The 14,441-nt window shown below is 43.4% G+C and overlaps 2 protein-coding genes across 3 annotated transcripts in view; both read left to right on the top strand.

Annotated features, from left to right (window-relative positions):
- The window catches only part of NUP133 (nucleoporin 133), a 59,923-nt gene extending 56,757 nt beyond the window's left edge, over positions 1 to 3,166 (top strand). Inside the window, exons 26-27 of one of the 2 annotated variants that reach the window (XR_012644978.1) lie at positions 550 to 638; positions 1,721 to 1,857. Coding sequence is in view for 1 of the 2 variants with exons in the window: in XM_074990186.1 (XP_074846287.1) it covers positions 550 to 638; positions 1,721 to 1,857 (226 nt within the window). In the remaining variant the exon portion in view is untranslated. Of the gene's footprint in view, positions 1 to 549; positions 639 to 1,720 lie in introns of both variants that reach the window. The other variant, XM_074990186.1, reaches the window with a different exon arrangement.
- Positions 3,167 to 8,048: 4,882 nt separating this feature from the next.
- ACTA1 (actin alpha 1, skeletal muscle) lies at positions 8,049 to 12,746 on the top strand. The gene is made up of 7 exons (XM_074990187.1): positions 8,049 to 8,184; positions 9,387 to 9,527; positions 9,967 to 10,291; positions 10,623 to 10,784; positions 11,497 to 11,688; positions 11,805 to 11,986; positions 12,332 to 12,746. The coding sequence occupies exons 2-7, from the start codon at positions 9,399 to 9,401 to the stop codon at positions 12,473 to 12,475; spliced, it is 1,134 nt and encodes a 377-aa protein (XP_074846288.1). The 5' UTR covers positions 8,049 to 8,184; positions 9,387 to 9,398; the 3' UTR covers positions 12,476 to 12,746.
- The last annotated feature ends 1,695 nt before the right edge of the window (positions 12,747 to 14,441 follow it).

Genomic DNA, 14,441 nt, shown 5'->3' with positions numbered 1-14,441 from the left:
AAAGCTCCAAAACTGGTATTTTATGCTATGTTTGGGATCTTGTGATTTTAAACCTTTCACTCAACATTTTGTTCTTTTGCTTTCTTTGTTTAAAAATATGTTAGCAGGTTGCCTATACCTCAGTGTTCTGAAGACTATGCCTTTTTACTTGAAATCTTGAGAATGGTGATCCTGTGTAGTAATTGTTTAGACAAGTTCGCTTAGCTGCCCCCGCCCCCTTGTAAATGATTGAGTTCTCTAATTGGAAGCAAATAACTTTTTTCCACTCCTTCGGTGTTGTCAGTTGGGGAGGCATTCCCATTATCTTCCATATTAGATTGTCTTGTAATGCCACAATTTTAATAAAATTGCCTCTAGAATTTTAAAAGGACAATCCGGTCAGGATGAAAAGAACGTTAGCTTTCAACTATAGAAGAAATGCACACCAGAACACAAATTTACTCCAAGAAAACTGATTAATCTGTTTTAAAATCAGGTTTTTAATCATCCAGTTTCCATATCTGATTTCATTTTAATGACCTTTACAACTGATGTACTTTTTACTTCCAGTTGGTCCAGTTCAGAAGGTAAAGATGATCCAATCGAAACATCTAAAGACAGTATATTTGTGAAAATATTACAGAAGCTGTTGAAAGAAGGTAAATTTTTTTTGTTTCATGTAAAAAATATTTTCTCAAATTACTGTATGTTAGCCTTATTTTAAAATATACATAACAAAATAAACAGCTGTCATCTGAAAGAAATGGTACAAAAAAAATTTAAAAGAGATTGCATCCGATTGCATCTAATTCATTAGATAAAAATGTGACTTTGTGGCACCCAACAGTTTTTTCTCATTTGTTGTCTTGGAGCCTCCAAATTACATCTGTTTTTACAGGAAGACCAGTGGATTTTTTTTCCTTTTCCTTTTCTTTTTTTTAATTATCTCGTTATACAACAGAACTCAGCTTCTAGAACCCTGTGGGACAAGAGTTGTCTTAAGATGCCAAGAGCGTAACTTAGAATGGCTTAAGTGGTTTAATTCAAACTTTTAAAAAAAGTACCAAAAAGCCTCGAGTTCAGTTCCGAGCAGTATCACAACTCAAAAAGAATTTTGGGAGAAGGGGATTTTAGAAGACACTAAAAGAGATCAGAAGCTCAACCTTCACTATGATGTTCACTACTTTAAAAAACTATATTGTCAAATATGAGAAGCTTGCAAGTTATACATATGGAAGTACATTTCTTCAAAAGTTTTAACTATTTTGCATTTTTAAACTCATCTGATTCTTGCCCCTAAGTGCTGCAGCATCCAGTGCATTTTAATTGAGCAAAAGTATGATTCATCTGAATTTTGGATTTGTTAAACAAACACTTTGTAGAATTTACAAAACTATTTCAAATTAATGTGATTTTTGTACTATAAGAGACTTGGTATGGGAGAAGCAGAGAATTAAAACAGAGAATATGAAAATGGTCAAATTGTGGAGGGGGCTCTAATCTTATTCTTTCAACAACAGATTCATAGTTTGGAAGCACACTTTATAGAAAATGGTTGCACTGCATGACACGGTAGAATAGAATTAAGAATCTTTACAATGCCAGACAAATAACTCAGGGACGGAAATGCAGGTAGAGATATTTCCATTGGCAGCAAGCATTCTAATTTGTATTAAATTACAATTATATATGCAGTTAAACAAATTACACTTTCTATAATGCAAGTTTATTTTTGTTGTAGGAGTTCAACTCAGTGAATATTTACCAGAGGTGAAGGACTTGCTGCAAGCAGAAGAGCTTGGCAGCTTGAAATCTAATCCTTATTTTGAATTTGTACTAAAAGCAAATTATGAATACTTTGTTCAAGGACAAGCATGAAGAATTTTTAACATTTTTGAACACAGAAGTTTCTAAAGAACTGAATTAAGACATTGCATACCTTTTTTACATTTTGCATGTACTTTGTTAAACCTTTTGTAATAAAGTTTATACAGTAATGTGTTTAGTTTTGGAAATGAGCAGTCTTTACAATGTAGTTAAGTGTCTTCATTTTCCCTGTGGCACTTACCTTCTCTCCCAATGGCTGAATATGTGTCGTTGATTTTTCATTTTCTGTGCCCCCTTTGGTTTCACATTTGTCTTATACTTTTTATCTGGTGTGCAAGAAGTCTCAACACTAGAGGCACATACATGAGGGATGACATCCTGGCCCCACTGAAGTACATGGGAGTTTTGGCATGGACTTCACTGGGGCCAGGATTTCACCCTGCAATTATATATTGGAAAAAATACAATAAATATTAAATGATGACTAAATACATAGCTTTTTGGATTTAAAAACAAAAACTATGCTAGTGTAACACACTGTTTAGAAATTCGGTGTTTGATATAAAATTTTGCATTAATACAGCACCTTAAATCTGAAGAGATCCATGCAATATGTGGAGAGGCAAATAGCCCTCTGTACAGAAAAGCAAACTGGCACAGAAAGGATAAGTCACTTGCACAAGGTCACTCCCTATCTCAGTAGTAGACAGGAACAGAATGCAGATTTCTCAACTCAAAGTCCCCTGGCCTAGCATACCTGTAAGGGAAAATGTTTTCACATAAATTTTCAACAAATCCAAAGTCATTTTTAAAAGAAGATGACAAATACAAAAGTTATCAATAGTTTTTTCCATTTTTAAAAAAAAAGAAATTGAAGTGCACAACGTACACTAATACGCCCACCGGAAACCTAGAAAGCAGTTACCAACGTGAGAATCCAGGAAGATCTTCTTTACTCGAAGACTCATTCTTTACTCGTAGATGCCAACTTACCCAGTTCACTTACCTCTAACGAGATTTTTTAAAAAGTCCATGTAACTCTTAAAAGTTGTAATGGTTTTCTTACTGAAATAACGGGTTTAAATTAAAATCACATGAAAATTGCTTTAGTCAGACAAATCGCAGGAGGCACCTTTCTTTTACAAATAGTTTAATGTCCAGGGATCAAATGCAGAGCAACTTGCACATCCTTATGCTCTACTTGCCCTGGCTAGGTGCCTGCTAAAACAACTTGATCCAACAGCTGAGAAGGTCATAAGTTAAATCAGTTGAAGAGAATCCAATTTCTAGTTTAAAATGCACAGCTATCGTGCCGTTGCTTCCCCTCCTCCATGTGCTAATACAGTACAAGGGCTGAAAATCTGAACATGTTTGGAAGAATAGACTTATCTACAGCCGTTCTAACTAATATGGAAAAGACGCTCATTAGCAACCTTGTAAAAAGTCAACACTGAATTAAACCTCACCTGTTTCTACAGTATTACATGGCTGTGGGTATAATTTACTGCTTTGATCTTACAAAAATAATTCAAAGTATTAGAATATTAGTTACTGGTGTAAAACTATTTTAAATGTAAATTGAATTTCAAATTATTTAAAAATACAAAATAAAACTAAACATTTAGCAGAAGGGAAACGGTGTATCAAATGACTGGCACTCTTTGTAGGGAAATCCTATTCCTGGTCTTTGGCTTTGTTAAAATTAGCGTGAAGTGTCTAGTAATGAGGACATTTCTGGTAAAGCTTTGGACGGGATTTCTCACTCTCCTCCCCTCCAACGCATCTCTCCACATCTAACCACCTATACCCAGTCATAATGCACAGAGCATGCCAAGGGAAACTTCTCAATACCTGTTATATATAAACTTTAGCAAATCTTGACTAAATGTAACTATAGATTTCTGTTAGTACTTGATCTACTCCAAAGAAAGGGTTTTTGACTGTTTTGCAGGAAGTCAGTGTATATATCAGTAAGTTGTAGGCTCCTGCAGTCAGATTGATTGTCCTGTAAAGTTTTTGGCATACCTTATGTCCTCAGTAAAACCATCACGGCAATTTTCACAACTAAGGCTCTTTGTTCTAGGACTGGCATAGAGTTATTTTTCATTGATACAATACTGTTCATCTGAGGATCTCTAACTCACTATGCTGTAGGCAGATTTAAATAAATCTTCCATACTCAAATATTCTGATATTAGGAATGTAAATGTGCTCACTTCAGTATAAAATCCGGAAAGGTCAAGATCACTGGGTTATTGTCCCTTTCCAACGTGCTTGTTCATTCTATGCAATCAGAACCCCCACCGATTCCCGTTTGAGATCCGCTTCCATTAGGGCAGATGGGGCCAATGTGCATATTACAAGAGTTACACATTTAAGACTTGTATTTGTATTCTCCCATTAACAAGCTTTACTGACAATCTATCCCTTAAAACAAAATAACAAAGCTTTATGGCGGACACTTCTCTTATAGACTAGAGCTCTCTCAAACAGTGGCACAGAGAAGATGTCTTCATTTAGCAGAGCATACGAATGTCACAGGTATACTATTTTGCTCCATAAAAGATCAAAAAATTGCAACAAAAAGGAACAGTTACCATAAGTATAGATTATCTGTTCCTGGAAGGTTTTCGCTTCGCAGTGTGGTTAAGTTAAATAGGGGAGAAAATATTCTCCGGGGCGCAAGAGAGTGTTACATAAATTTTATAATTAAATATTTTTTTCCTTTAATAGGGTAGAAATCATTAAGTATAATTATCAAGCAGGAAAAAAATTGTACAGTTCAGTTTTATTCTCACTCTGCTCTTATTGCTGGAATTTGAACTGACTTGTCACTGTGGTTGACTGAGCATTTTAAAATAAATATTGGTTTAGCCCTTTGTGCCTATCCTATTTTTATATATTTCCACAGGCATTTGTATTGAACTGCTGTTTATTATACTTAGCTATAGTGTCACTGTGAGATACTGAGATTTGTTGTAGAAGTTAAATGGTCACTGACAAGGCTTCTGTTAATATTTTAAGCAGGATTTGTACTATTAAATATGGATAACTGGAGTACAAATACACCTCTGAAATAACTAATCTGTATTTTGATTTGCTGCTGAGCATCTTTTTTAGTACTTGATCACTGTGATTCCTTAAAATCCTCAGGAAAGATGGTTTCTCTTTATAATGATTTATGTAAGTTCAGCTTTAGGCAATGGTGTTTGGGAAGCATGAAAAGGAGAAAAATTCTTTCTCCAGAGCCTACTTTAAGACGATAGCATGGCAGGAAGTGAAAATGGAAAACACCAGCAAAAAGACAGAGGTGAATGGGAGAGCTTGCCAGATTCAGCAATGCAGAGATTGAACGTTAGGCTATGTCTAAACTAGAGTAAAGTGACAGAACACAGCACTTTTGTCAATAATCTTATTCCACCCTGCAAGAGGCAGAATACCTCTGTCAACAGAAAGCCAGTCTGGACATTCCCGGGGGGGGGCTCTGTTGATAGACAGGGCTTCTGGGACACTGGGCAGCCCTGTCTGCTCTGCTTCCAGTTGGTTGTTTTGTCGAGAGAGTGGCCGGGATCTTGCAATCCACTTGGCAGTTTGGCTGTGATCTGTCCACTGAAGTTTTGTCAGAAGATATCTTCTCACAAAACCTGTCGAAAAATTGCTATAATCAAGGCATAGCTTTAGAGAAGAGGAAAAAAGTCACCAATCCCATGATAAGCCTTGCTGCTCTGTCCGGTAGCTGGGGAAATCCAACTGCAGAAAGTGACTTTTTGTTCTTAATGGTTCCTGGTAAGCACAGAAACTTCCTCCTTGCAGCAGTACTTTTTCTAGCCCACGTTCTAGTTGTCTTTTCTTCAGAAAGATTTTCCTTTGGCTATTCCTATCCTAACTTCATCACAATCAGTTGCTAAAAATCAGACAAGCTTTCTTCATCTCTTTTACCTGATTTTTTGCTTCTAATTGTAACACCCCTAAAGAGAGTCTTTCACCTATGCCAAATGGAGTCTCTGCTTAGTCAGAGCATGGCTAGGTGAACAGTTAATTCCCCTTTATTTAACGATGGAGTAGTTTCATCCACTCAGAGACAGCTTATTGGTAGGACTAATATACCTTTTTAAAACTCTTATGGATGAGCTATTCTGAGTCACACATCAAGTCTGTGTTCTCAGCCAATCAGAATTCAGCAGGTCAATAATGGGAATAGTTCATAACAGCAGTTGGAGTGTCCCGGGATCCAACAGCTAGTGGTAAAATCTACATCAGACTTCTTCTGGTATTAGAAATAATCACTGGAATAAGTTTTTCCAGGACCAGTATTTTTGAAGAGTTTCTTTAAAGGATTCACCATTGCCCTCTACATTTTTCCATATCTTTAAATCACATCTAATTAAATTAGTGTGCTTTAAAGAGCTTACTAATATGAAACTGGCTTTTAAATTTAAGGTCAGTTCATACAGGTTAAATGAAAGCATGAAAGGGGCAGTCAGTATAAATAAATCATAATCTGTTTCATTGTTAGCTTTAAAATCTCCTCTCTATTTCCTCTTCTTACCTGCACATAACATTTAAAAAAATTAACAAAACAAAAAGCAGTCAAGTAGCACTTTAAAGACTAGCAAAATAGTTTATTACGTGAGCTTTCGTGTGACAGACCCACTTCTGACTGCTTTTTGTTTTGATAGTGTATAGACTAGCATGGCTTCCTCTCGGTTACTAAAAAAATTAACAGGTTGTTTTCCTCTTAAAGGCTATTTGTTGTGATCAATACAATTCCTGTTTATGGAAGAACTGACACTTCTCTAATTTGGCAAGAACTGAATGAGTATTGAAAGAATACTGTGCTGTGAACCTTACTTGGCTGAAAAAAATTGCTTGTAATTAAATTTCAAAGTTACTAACCTCTCCTTTTCAATAACCTGTGGTGGATGCTAGAGGCTTTTGTTAATTACATACTTACACTATCTTGGGGGTTGCTGAAACTATCCCTGTGAAATGTAGGAGCAGTTTCCGCTGTTCCTCAGTTTACAGAGAAATAGCCTATGCCCTTCATCTAACTAACAGAACACATCTACCATAGTCTTCCCTAGAGCAAACACCTGTTTTGAACATACTAATTCCTTCTATCATCTGTGTATGTTGTGTACTTAGAAAAGCAGATGTGGGTTACCATTGTTCCAAGTGAGGCTGCTTTTCTCTTCCATTAACTTTTGGCACCACATCTGTCCCTCCTATCTTGCTAAGCTGTCCATTTATTCCAGTTTTTTCCCTAAGCAGCTGCTGTGCTTCCTATCATACCAGAAGCTGGCCAACTACCAACCGTACTTCCAGCTTTCCCCAACCCAAAATGACTATTAAACCTCTACATGACCATAAGCAGATCCAAGTCACTTGAGAATTTATTGAAAAAAAATATATGTGGGAATATCAGTGGTATAAATAGCATAAACTACAGCAGACCCACTAAGCATGGGAGCTGTCCAACCTCTTCTGGCAGCTAGCCAGAATTTGGATCTTTATCATCCTCCATATATAAAACTGATTTTGCACAGCATTTTTCATGACTATAAGCTGCTGCGGCGCAATGTTGAATTGTTCTACCCCAAAAGCCTGCAGTGATTAAAACAAAAACACCTTCGCCCCCGACCCTTTACACAGTCCTCTCCCCTTTGATGGAGACTGGCGGGAGGCAAAAGCCATTGGGCTGCGTGCGGCTCTCCCCTGCAGCGACCCTGCACAAACGCACCTGGCTTGCCCGGCTGCTGCGCCTTAGGCGGCCCGCAGGAGCGGAAGAGCTGCCCAAGGCAGGGCCCCGCAGCGCTGTCCGGCTCCCGCCGCCAGAGCCCCTTGCTCCTGTACGGCACAAGGCCGATCGCCCCCTGGCCCTGCCCTCCGCGCGCTCCGGGCTCCCCAGCCCCTCCTCTTGGGGCCGAGCCGGGCTTCCCCCTCGGGGCCCTGAACCTGTGGCCGGGCCGGGGCTCCCACCTGGCAGCCGCGCGGCTTCCTCAGTTATGGGCATGGAGGGGCCGGGATTATTTCGGCCACGAGCCCTCCCGGCCCCGGCCGCTGGCCCGCGGCGGGGGCCCGGCAGACACTCCTTATACGGCCCGGCCTCTGGTGCCTGGGACCGGGCCATGCGCTCCTTCTTTGGGCAGCCCCGCGGCGGCGCAGGGCCCGGGGGCTCCGGCCGGGCCGGCCGCGCTCGCTCCCTGCCCGACACCCAAATATGGAGACGGCCGGGGAGAGAGACATTCCTGCGGCCGGCGGGGGAGGGGGCGGCGGCGGCTCTATAAAGACCTGCCGGGGCCGGGCAGCCCACCGAGCTGGAGAGCTGCGAGCAGCAGAGGGGCCTGCACCGGAGCTGACAGCCAGGAGCCACCCGAGGTGAGCCCGGGGAGCCCTCCCGCAGGCCGGGCCCTGCCCAGCGCGCCATGGCCACGTGCTTGGGGGCGGCGGGGGGCGGCGTTCGCACGGCGGGAGCCTTGGCGCGCCCTGCCTGGACTGCGGCCGATCTGCTGCCGGGCCGGCTCGGCGTGGGGAGAGGGACTGAGGAGCGCAGGCCCGCCTGGCCTCCAGGATCTCTCCTCCGTCGCTGGGAGCGCCCGAGGCCGCTTGAGTGGCTCCCGCTGAGCCAGGCCCCCTTGTAGAGCGGAGGGAGGGAAAAGAAAGCCCGACTGGAAATCCAGGCACAGTAGAGCTCTATTGATGGAGCTTGGATTACTCTGCTTTTACATGGGGTCTTCTAAATCCTGCCCCGCTGAGAGCAGCACCCTTCCGCACACACCTCATAGGACTGGAAGGGACCTCAGGCGGTCATCAAGTCCAGTCCCGTTCACCGCTTTAAACTTCTAAACTCCTTCAGTAACTCCCCAAAGTAATTAATTTTCTAGTTTTTGCCACACTATTGCATCAAAGTGCTAATCTTTATTTGCAGTCTGTGTCTCAGAATGACCTTCAGAATTATTTCTTCTAGATGCTTTGGGGAGCTATGACCTACTTCAGTTTGAGGTTGAGGAGATTTTTTTTTTAAATCATTTCATTGTTAAAGCCATCCGATTGTGGGATTACAGTTTTACCCTCCTCCCTCCATATATAATTTCTGCAGGTATTTTAAATGTATATATTAAAACTACTGGGATTACATGAAGAGTTTCTGTACATGATAAAATGAGGATCAACTAACAGAGAACGCAGTTTTCTGAGGGTGTGGTGGATTAATTTTTTGAGCTAATTAACTTTTCATGTAAACCATACGGAGGGAAATTAAGATGTTAAATAGAGTTCTAAATTTGGGAGAAGTGGAGAGGCTGGATTTCCTTTGGGATTAAAGTGTGTGTGTGGTTTGTTTGTTTTTTTTAACCACTTTAAAGTAGCATTGAAGGTGTTTTAAATCAAAACCTTTGCGATGTCCGTTGGCTCGGGCGGTCCCTCTACGAAGTTATGTTCCCATTCACTCCTCACCATCTGTGGGAGAGGGGAGAGCCCCGCTCCTGTGAGACAGTGACTCGTGGGTGGCAAGTCAGCTTCTGCATGCCATTGTCTCTTGTGGGCTTAAACGGTGGCTTGCTTTCCTTGCTGTTCCCCAGAAAGCTGACACCATGTGTGATGAGGATGAGACCACCGCGCTCGTATGCGACAATGGCTCCGGCCTGGTGAAGGCTGGCTTTGCGGGGGATGACGCTCCCAGGGCTGTGTTCCCCTCCATCGTGGGCCGCCCTCGCCATCAGGTATGATACCCTGTCCTCCAGCCCCGGCAGGACTGCAGCTGCGTGCAAGTGGCACTTAAAAACCACCTCCTGGTGGATCCCCTTCTTTCTCAGGAGAGTCTCTAAACAGCCCCACCTCTGTAATAGGACTGAGTGATTTAAATGCCAGCTTTGCTACAGCTGCCTGCTGGCACACCAGCTGCATCCCAGTCACCCTTCCTCCCATAATTTAACCGGCGTATAAGCCATCTGTGCCCATGAGTGCGCTGTGCTCCAGGCAGACGCACCTGGACTGTGACAGCTGCTCTCACAGTGGGCTGGATTTGCCCTAGCTGTGCCCTATGACTTGGGAGCTTACATCTCTTCTGTCCCTCCCCAGCATGAACAGCATGCGAGGCTCTCTCCTTCCTGCCTCCGAGAAACGTTAAGCCTCCCTCCCCTCCCTTTTGTTCCTCTCTAGGGCGTCATGGTGGGTATGGGTCAGAAAGACTCATATGTGGGGGATGAAGCTCAGAGCAAGAGAGGTATCCTGACTCTGAAGTACCCCATTGAACACGGCATCATCACCAACTGGGATGACATGGAGAAGATCTGGCACCACACCTTCTACAACGAGCTGCGTGTGGCCCCTGAGGAGCACCCCACCCTGCTCACTGAGGCACCCCTCAATCCTAAGGCCAACCGTGAAAAGATGACCCAGATCATGTTTGAGACCTTCAACGTGCCTGCCATGTATGTGGCCATCCAGGCTGTGCTGTCACTGTACGCCTCTGGCCGTACCACTGGTGAGTTAGGGTAATGGGGCCCCTCAGGGTCTGTAGCAGCACCCATCCACACCTGGGGCCAATGCCCACCCCCTTGGCCAGCAGCCACCCATTGGCCAACACCCCCTCCCCCAGGGAGGGCACTCAGTCCCCCTTCCCCTGCCTGCCCTCAGGAGGCCCCCATTCTGCTGTAGATTGAAGTTGCCGCTATTAAAGCCAAATGCTGCCTGACCCCTCTGCATGAGATCCTACACGAAGGAGTTGCTCCTTCCCTTGTGACCACGTTCGCAGCTGTGCTTTGTGTCAGCCTAGCCAGGCATTCAGTCTCATTCGCTGTCCCACTTCCTGGCAGGTATTGTGCTGGACTCTGGTGATGGTGTCACACACAACGTGCCCATCTATGAGGGGTACGCTCTGCCACATGCCATCATGCGCTTGGACCTGGCTGGTCGGGACCTCACTGACTACCTGATGAAGATCCTGACAGAGCGTGGCTACTCTTTCGTCACCACTGGTAAGTGGAGCTGCCCAGCCAGCTTCTCCTCTGATTAGCTGCATGCAGCAGTCACACTCCAGGCTGACTTTTGAACCTCCGTGGGTGGCGGGAGGCACCAAATCCTGCAGACATGCACTCCTTCGTGTGACTAGGAAGACCTGCTCACCAGTGTTCCTTCTACTCTGTGCACTTGTGTGGCCACTCAGGAGAGATTCAAATGCCGCCCAGCTGATTGGCAAAGCACCCAGAGCGGGGTTTTTGTTTCCATTGGTGGTGCACATGCCTTGGTGCTCATAAAAATTCATTCTGTGCATGGATGGAAAAGATTAAAGGAAACATTGCTTGCCACCTCCCAGTACAATGGGCACTTGCACTTAGGTACTTGCCAGTGAACTGGGATGGGTTTGCACTTTAATAGACCCTACCAGAGCCTGGCAGACGTGAGGTGTGTTTGCGCAGGGTGGTCCTGTTTGACAGACTGAATATAAACCACAGAGATTGGTAGCTGTTGTTCCATGTTGAAATTCAGGGACTGTAGTTTGATTTCTTCCCCTTCCAATCAGATCGTTGACTGGCTCCACATGCTGTTCCCCCCAGGGCCAGACAACAACATGCAGGCATGCTCTGCTCTTCTGCAGTTCCTGCCCCTTTCCCTGAACCTCTGGCTGTGCTGCAGTGCTCCTCGTTCTCCCCTTTCGGTCTTCTAAACTCTTGTTTTGCCTCATGGCAGCTGAGCGTGAGATTGTGCGTGACATCAAGGAGAAACTGTGCTACGTGGCTCTGGACTTTGAGAATGAGATGGCGACTGCAGCTTCTTCCTCCTCCCTGGAAAAGAGCTATGAACTGCCTGATGGGCAAGTCATCACTATTGGCAATGAACGTTTCCGTTGCCCAGAGACCCTCTTCCAGCCATCCTTCATTGGTATATAAACCCCCTCTCGCCAGAGAAATCCTCCCCTTGAGTGTGAATTCCCCTGTGAAACAAAAGGATCAGTATGTGCACTTACCCCTGCATGCCTTATCTCTGCGTGTCACCAGGTATGGAATCTGCTGGTATTCATGAGACGACTTACAACAGCATCATGAAGTGCGACATTGACATCCGAAAGGACCTGTATGCTAACAATGTCATGTCTGGCGGCACCACCATGTATCCTGGCATTGCTGACCGCATGCAGAAGGAGATCACAGCTCTGGCTCCGAGCACCATGAAGATCAAGGTACATTTGACTATATGGATTATTGACTCATATATTCAAACTAAGACACTAGTTTTCAGACAAGTGCAGTAGAATGATACATAATCTTTTTGCAAAGTGCTTAGAAGATGAGCAGTGCTAACTATCAGCTTGAGTAACAAGCAGTCCTGTAGCACGTTAGAGACTAACAAACGTATTACCTCATGAGCTTTCTGGGGTAAGACCCACTTGTGGGTGCACCTGGCTGTCCCTCTTTGCAAATAAAGTCCACTTCACTTACCATACTGAAAGTACAGTAATTCATAGAAGGTTTTCTGTGCTCGTGTGTGGTTTGTTTACTGACCAGAGCTCTGCTTACTCTTTTAGATCATTGCACCACCTGAGCGTAAGTACTCTGTCTGGATTGGTGGCTCCATCCTGGCTTCCCTGTCTACCTTCCAACAGATGTGGATCACAAAACAGGAATACGATGAAGCTGGCCCATCCATTGTCCACCGTAAATGCTTCTAAGCATGTTTACATGATCACTATGCTAATCACTCTCAGGATGACACTGTTGTAAGTTGTAGGTTGTTGAATACCTGCAACAGCCATGTAACTTTCTATTTTGTAACAATTTCTGTTACTGTTGTTGCAAGCTCCACGTGACACAGAGTGTATGTAAAGTGTACATAAATTAATTTATTTTACCTCGTTTTGTTTATTTTTAAAACCATGCCCTGTGGAAGGAAACCAAAAACTTCAAGAAGCATTAAATCATCAGTCATTCTGTCACGCCCCATTGGAGTTGTTTGTCATGATTTATTTCCAAACGCTCTATGCACCGTCATATTGTTCTTTACAGCTAGTCTCAATTTAAGGAGGAAAAAGGTTTACAGCACTTTAAATAATTGACATAACGATCCAAAGTTATTTCACATAGTAGCAGAGCTACATTACACACACTGGACTATGGGTTTCCAGAGCACTTGACAGTTAGTTTTCAAAATGTATTAAAAAGGTTTTAGTTCCTCTGTTTCAGTTGAAATACAAACCTGAAACTGTTTTCTTGGTCCTGAGAAATACTACTTTTTTATTGTTGTTTTTTAAAGAATTTACATTTCCCTTGCTTTTACACATGACCATCCTATTCTGTGCAGGCATAACGTACTTCTCTATCCTCCAGTTCCAGTTAATATTTTCTTTGTTTGTTTGTTTTTTCCCTAAGGGATTGCAGCCTGGCTAGGAAACCCACAGTGCAATGTATCATATCTCAGCTTGAAAGCTTTTGCAATTTTTGAAACTTTTCAAAAGGCGACTGGGTTATACAAATTTCTTAAAGTCAGAAAAACAAAACTGCTTTTGAATGAGATGCAGTATTAATCTGGCCCAGCCCCGAAGATACATCCCACTAGTTAAATGGTTCTATGCAACACATGTATTTCCAAGATCTCAGTGGAGCAAAATGTAAATACTAACTTTTGTCTAGCACGTTTTTAAGTGGAACCAAGAAGAGAGAATTCAGTAGAATTACTAGTTAAATTGCTTGACTAAAATCTATAAAACTTAGCTATTAGAGGGGTAGCTGTGTTAGTCTGTATCCCCAAAAACAGTGAGAACTCCTATGGCACCTTACAGACCAACAGATTTATTGGAGCATAAGCTTTCCTGTGCAAACACCTGCTTTGCCAGACTTCATCAAACTTAGCTGAGCCCCTCACTCTTACAGGGCCATTCTGCGGCTGACTTAAAACTCTGCATGAAGTAAGTGCCCAGTGGCAGATAGTGCATGTGCCTTAAATATGGATAATTTCATGCTGTTATGCAACGCAAATATAATTATTCTCCCCTGGGGCAGACTATAGTTGGAGTCAGCACACAACTGTGCCTGGGGAATTTCCTCACAAGCTAGGCAAGGGACTGTGCTGCCTGAGGAGACCCCTGACTGGGATTAGACACTATTGTGGTTCATGTTTAAAGGTTACAGACTCTAAGTGAATCTGGCTACCCTCATTTAGCTCTCAGTAAACAATGCAGACTAAACCATATCATCCAATCCCAGCTACAGATACAATTAAGAGGCATAGGCATAAGCCAGAGCTAGAGGTTCAAGCTCCCTTTTTTAGCCATAGCATTTCTTCCCTGAGAGGAAGCCAGACCTTTTAGCTCTTGATTTGGGGGTGGGACTCAGATGCCCTTTATTAATTCAACTGCAGCAGAAGTCCCAGCTGTTTCCCCTCCGCTCAGGAACTCCTGACTACTTCTTCTTCAGGTGTCCCTGTCACATGGACCCAGTGATGTCAGGGGATTAGAAATGTAATTTAGAGTGGTGAAGTCCCTCAGTCCAATTATGGCTCAAACCTGTGCTAGTTCCCAATTTGCTGTTTTGGTGGGAAAACTGAGGTGAGTGCTGACAAGTGAGGATCCCCCCTAGGGGCCATACTGCAGCTTCTTAACCTGGAATTGGTAGGGTGGAAAATGGTGACAGAACAGCCTG

The sequence above is a fragment of the Carettochelys insculpta genome, chromosome 3 (assembly GCF_033958435.1).
Source record: "Carettochelys insculpta isolate YL-2023 chromosome 3, ASM3395843v1, whole genome shotgun sequence".
NCBI lineage: Eukaryota > Metazoa > Chordata > Testudines > Carettochelyidae > Carettochelys > Carettochelys insculpta.
Note: the sequence above shows the minus strand (reverse complement) of the source record. Positions and strands in the feature narration are given on the sequence as shown.

What these genes read in the sequence shown, in the direction of transcription:
- ACTA1 (XM_074990187.1), top strand. Translation starts at nt 9,399, where the DNA reads ATGTGTGATGAGGATGAGACCACCGCGCTCGTATGCGACAATGGCTCC. An exon ending in CTACTCTTTCGTCACCACTG is followed by an intron (nt 10,785 to 11,496) that starts GTAAGTGGAGCT and finishes GCCTCATGGCAG; the next exon opens with CTGAGCGTGAGATTGTGCGT. An exon ending in CTTCCAGCCATCCTTCATTG is followed by an intron (nt 11,689 to 11,804) that starts GTATATAAACCC and finishes GCGTGTCACCAG; the next exon opens with GTATGGAATCTGCTGGTATT.